Below are 5,519 nucleotides of genomic sequence, written 5' to 3'. Positions count from 1 at the left end.
TCCTCGAACATGAATGGTGTATGGCAAGCACTGTGGCATGAAGTGGCACAAAGCTTCCATGGTTTCCCCAATGATGAAGCCACCAGATCACTACCCCGGCACGGAGGCTGGCTTCGAGGAGGTGGATGATGATGACATGACAGACCTCAATTCCCACACCTAAGAGCATACTGAGGATGACCTGTTCATCCTGGACAAGGAACAGAGACAAGATATAATCGAGGAGCCTGAGGAGGAGCTATTCCTGCCAACAATGCTCCTGGCAGAGATAAATGATGTGGCCAAACATAAACTGACTCGGGGGCAGACCATAACCCACAGACACAGAGGGCTTTGCACTGCAAGGCAAAGCTCATGGAGATCATGCGTGTGTACAAGCAGCTACATATGCAGAAGGTCAAGGCTGCAATGACAACTTTTTTTTTAGACAATGAGTCCTCCACTGAAAAAACCACAGCCATCCACTGGTTTTAAAGAACTGTTCCCAGTGTTTCAGACACCTACTTCCAAGGACAAAGAAGGCTAAATAGCAATAATCATACCATTTATAAAAGTTCCAACATGCCTGCATGTGTTGGCCTTGGTCACCTAACCTAACGGCAACTCTCCATGCTGCTTGAACTTTGGCAGCCTCCCTATTCAGTCCTTTATACCTTAGGTCACACTCTATGACCTCAGCCCAATAATAATAACAAAAATAATGACAAAAAATACACATCTTATACAAAAAAGACAATATAAGTTAAAAACTGGGTACAGTATAATTATTGGAACTTGGATGGCCGAAGAACGCACAACAAAAATAATAATAAACATCTGGTATATGGTACGTCTTATACAAAAACTGAAAATCTCATAAGGCTCAAAAATGAACAAAAAGAACAACAGTAAATACATATCATATATATAAAATAAAAAGACACTGTGCATCATAATACAAATTAATAATAAGGCATGCAGATATCTGTGCCATCATATCAAACATCACCCTCAGTCCACAAGCAAAAAAAGATTCAGCCCCATCCACCCAATGAAGTATTATGTATTCGGGCTATCTTTAAATGTTCTGCACGTAAGGTCTGTATCAGAAACAATAGTAAGAGCAATAAATCAGCAAGTAAGAGAAGTAGTAACAGTAATAGCTGGCAGCTAATGTTATCTGGTAATAGTAATAGTGTGAATCAAAATATTAAGAACTGGTAATAGAACCCCAGTAACTGACCCCATGTATGTCATCATCATCATTTGCTAGGAAAAATTAAAACAGATACAGAAAGGGCTAAGCAGAGATAATTCCGTATTTACAAGCAACAGGGACGAACCCTGAAGGAAACTCTCAGCAAGTGCTGTGGTTTGTGGGGACGAAAACAAAATTTAATGAAACATACGTAACACGTGCTGCTATTCATACTGCTGACTGGAGAGTCGGACGGAAGACGTGGAACTGGAGCAGTGCCAGATTGTGGTGGCTGGAATGCTTCTTGCTTGTTAACTGCTGACTGTATCTGGAAATTGGATTCAGTGTTAGTCTAATAATACAGTAATAATAATAATAAATAATAGTAATAATATCAATAACAACACTGACAACAATAATAATGTAACAAAATACAGTAATAATTACTCAGAAACAATAATAATATTAATAACAACACTGACAACAATTATAATGAAGAAACCTGTAATAATAATCATACCCAGTAACAATAATAATAATATTAATAATAGCACTGACAACAGCAATAATGATGATACCTGTAATAAAAATTATACCCAGTAACAATAAAACTACAAAGAAAATACAACCACACCACACAACTACTGTTCCTAGTAAAAATAATACAATTGTAATACTGAACAGTAATAATAATAATAATATAATACTACTGCTACTACTACTACCACCACCACTTACAATAACAGTAACAGAAGAGAGAATATGGACCCAGGTCTAAGGTACTGGTGTGGTACTCCATCCCGATATTTAACATAAAGGGTGACCAGTCTTACTTACCCAAGTCGGTTTATGTGAGCAACAAACCCCAACCATCACTCCAATTGGGGTGTTCTGACCACAAAGCCTCAGAAAAATGTACAAAATAAAGGACATAACATATTCAAACACATACAGTATAGTGAATGCTGTAATTATATAGAAACACATACGAATAAATAAATACCTCTCTTACATGTTGACTGTTTGTACCTGAAAACTGGAATGCATTATTAATCTACAAACAGATATGACTACATCCAGAATAACAATAATAATAATGCAAAACTAATGTCTGAAAAAACTTTGGAATTCATTATCAGGCTAAAAATAATATAACATTCAGCACAACAATGATAATACTGTAAGATTAATATGTGACCAGTAGCTATATGATGCTTTGTACTATAATCTCAATCTAAAAATAATTATATAGGAATAACAGTAATAATAATAATGGAACAAACTGAAGGGCAGCTCCCATTAACAAGTGATGAAAATTTGATGACAGGGATTATCTTTCATAACTGTAAATAATGTACTGTATGACGCCCAGAGTCTGCGGAATATCGTTTAGCCTATGTTACAAAAGATCGTATCCAAATTCTGCAAAAATAATACGTTCCTCACGAGCAAGATTTGTTGACATAATGGTCTACCTACAGTGGGGCGCCAGGTTGAGTCAGCCTCTAAACCCACTCGTATCCAAGTTGTTCTGGTTAGAGTGGATTGTTAGGTTACGTTGGCTTAAGATGGGTTAAGTTTAATTAGGCAGGGTTAGGTTAAGAACAGTTAGGTAAGACTAAGCTGGGTTATACTGGGTTAGATTAAGTTAGGTTGGATAAAATACAGATAGGTTGGGTTAGATTACATGACCCGTGACACTGACTGTAAAGCTGAATCAACCTGCAAGCCTAACACGGCAGGCATCATTCTGCCACTGCTTGCATGTAAAACTGATGTTTTAATAATGTATACTTTCAAAGTTACAGATTTTTACAACTTTTTAAGAGTGCCACTATGAAAATTAGGTTACAGTTTACTGGGGTTTAAAAAATGTAAATTATATGCATTTGCGCTAGTTTACTGAGGGAAAAGAAAAATGTAAATGATATGCATGGCAGTCCGACATTTTCATCCAAGTTCCTAAACTTAACACAGACAACCTTTGCATCATAATTATTTATGTAAAAAAAATTTGAGCAAAAAAAAAAAAAAAAAAAAAAGTTATAAACCTTTCAACATTTGTGAATGGGAGCTCTCCAGAATTTTCACAAAAGAAATAAAAAATGGGAAAAAGACAAAGTGAAGTTAGCCTAATAAGTTACATCTGCAGTCTTTCAACCCTTTGCATATAAGTTATTGTGAATGTCTCCAGGAAAAACATTAATGCTGTTGGAAATCCAAATTAGGCTAAATATGAACTTGAATATGTACTAAGAAAAAATAAAACTCAGGCTCTTTAGTTGCTGAAAAAAATAAACTTGCAAAATAGTTTCCATCTCACTGACATAAATATTTTCTTTGCTGTCATTTTTTTCATTATATCCAACCTCAACATGTCATTAAAAAAAAAAAAAAATCTATTTACCACATGATCTACATATGGAATGGCATAAACACCATTATTTCTTACTTACCTACAAAACTAATAATAATAACAACAGTAAAAATAACAGACTGCCAACTATGTATTAAATCTAGACCGGCACGTTTCTCCTCATTCCAACAGTTTCTAGAACTAGTCAAACCTGTTATAAATTTAATAACACTTACCAGTTCACTGTCTAGCCTACAATTTATGCAAGCTACCAAAGTTTGCCATTATATTCTGATCCAGGATCCCTTTCAATCAAGAAAAACGAAACTTCCGGGATGTATTAAACCAGAATTTCGTCTGCAAGGTTAACACGATTGAACACAAGCCTTCCAGTACGTTAACAATGGTTTCCAAAAATAAGTCTTCTGCCCACCCTGCCGTACACTACTCCAGAAATACTAGGAACACCTGCTACCCTTCCTACAACTCTGTATGTCTGTAAACTAAGCTTTAAAAATGACTTCATTGGCCACTTCTCTACTGTCATTCCGGGGGTTCTGGTGCGGCAGTTTTCATCACTTATTTTACAGGAATCCCGCCTTTCTTCACGCAATATTTTTAAACAAGTAAAACCCATAAGTAATCAAGATTATTCTATATATCACCTATACACATACATTACCTGTTAACGTAATAAAATGCCGATATTCACTGCACGAACTTAAAGAGTAAAGACAATCCAACAGGTGTCGTTCCGTCCCGCGCTTTTCGGTCGTCACATTTTCGGCTACGAAGACGAGACTACTGTAATACATATTAAGTAAATTTTAAGATCTCTGGTAAAGTCATCATAGTGAAACATATGTGAAGACATCAAATATAATACAGGAGGTGACTTTATTGTGCTAAACAATAATCAGCGATCACCACAGCAACTGGTTCTGGGAGTTATTTCGGCTACTTTTGACTTCTAGATTCTTCTCATTTATCCATTTTTTTTTTCCGTCACTGGACGATTTTATTGCAACATACTTTTGAGACTTACAAAATAAGAGTATCATTATCCAAGTTCCATCTTCAAAAGCAAAGACTGTTCTTTTAAAAGTATACCGCTATAAGAGGAATTCGTATTTCCCGTCTTTTCCCTGTTTACAAAATCGTCTGACTGGCCAAAAAATACCATCAAAAGAAGCAGTAAGCACTGTCCTACCAAACATTACGTCAGTTAAACAAGTTGTGTATTTTTTCGAGTCCAGAATAAGGTAGAAATGAAGCCATTGTACAAACCTAGCGGCCATCTTACCACTCAAGGCAGATGCACTCGCTTCAAGTTTTTGCAATACAGTTTTGTGCAGGCCTATATCAGAGAACCGAGAATTATTCTGAAGATATCATGGTTGCACAGTATATTCATTTTGATGTATAAAAAAAAGATAAATATATGCTACAAATCATTCTTCCATATCTTTTACCAAGCAAAGTTATTGCAAAGATTCAAGGGGCATAGAAGAAAATATTAAAGCCACATTCTTTTCATCTAAATGACCCAGATTTTCGGCCATTCACAGGTTATTTCACGCAGCTCAATGGCAGAATATGAAATGGGGCTCTACTCCTTCGTGATTAGCAGCATTCTAGTATTAATTTCTTGCGACAACCCAAACATTCAAGATCGTGCAAGCAGAGTGAGAGAAGAGTTCTGGACAAATGTGGAAGCGTGCATGGAAAAGTTTGAAAGGAATGAGGGAGTGTTTTTGATTGGAGATATGAATGGAAAAATAGGAAATGGGAAGGTGGATGGAGTAGCTGGTGAGTGGGGTGTGCCTGCAGAGATGGATAAGAATGGCAGTGCTTTAGTGGACATTTGTGCCGGGAAGGGGTTGGTGATAGCTAATACCCTCTTCAGGCACGAAATGATCCACGGGTATACGTGGCGAGTGATGAGAAGGGTGGGAGGTGAACTGAATGAATGGAAGGCAATGACTG

The 5,519-nt window shown here is 36.5% G+C and overlaps 1 protein-coding gene across 1 annotated transcript in view; it reads left to right on the top strand.

The window, feature by feature from the left end:
- The first annotated feature begins 354 nt into the window (after window positions 1-354).
- Window positions 355-5,519, top strand: part of LOC145408416 (uncharacterized) — a 14,268-nt gene continuing 9,103 nt past the window's right edge. Inside the window, exon 1 of the mRNA XM_080279144.1 lies at window positions 355-396. Within this exon, the coding sequence (XP_080135270.1) occupies window positions 355-396 (42 nt within the window). The remainder of the gene's footprint in view (window positions 397-5,519) is intronic.

This window comes from Coenobita brevimanus, chromosome 77 (genome assembly GCF_032717465.1).
Source record: "Coenobita brevimanus isolate Jiangsu-jjx chromosome 77, ASM3271746v2, whole genome shotgun sequence".
NCBI classification, from domain to species: Eukaryota; Metazoa; Arthropoda; class Malacostraca; order Decapoda; family Coenobitidae; genus Coenobita; species Coenobita brevimanus.
Note: the sequence above shows the minus strand (reverse complement) of the source record. Positions and strands in the feature narration are given on the sequence as shown.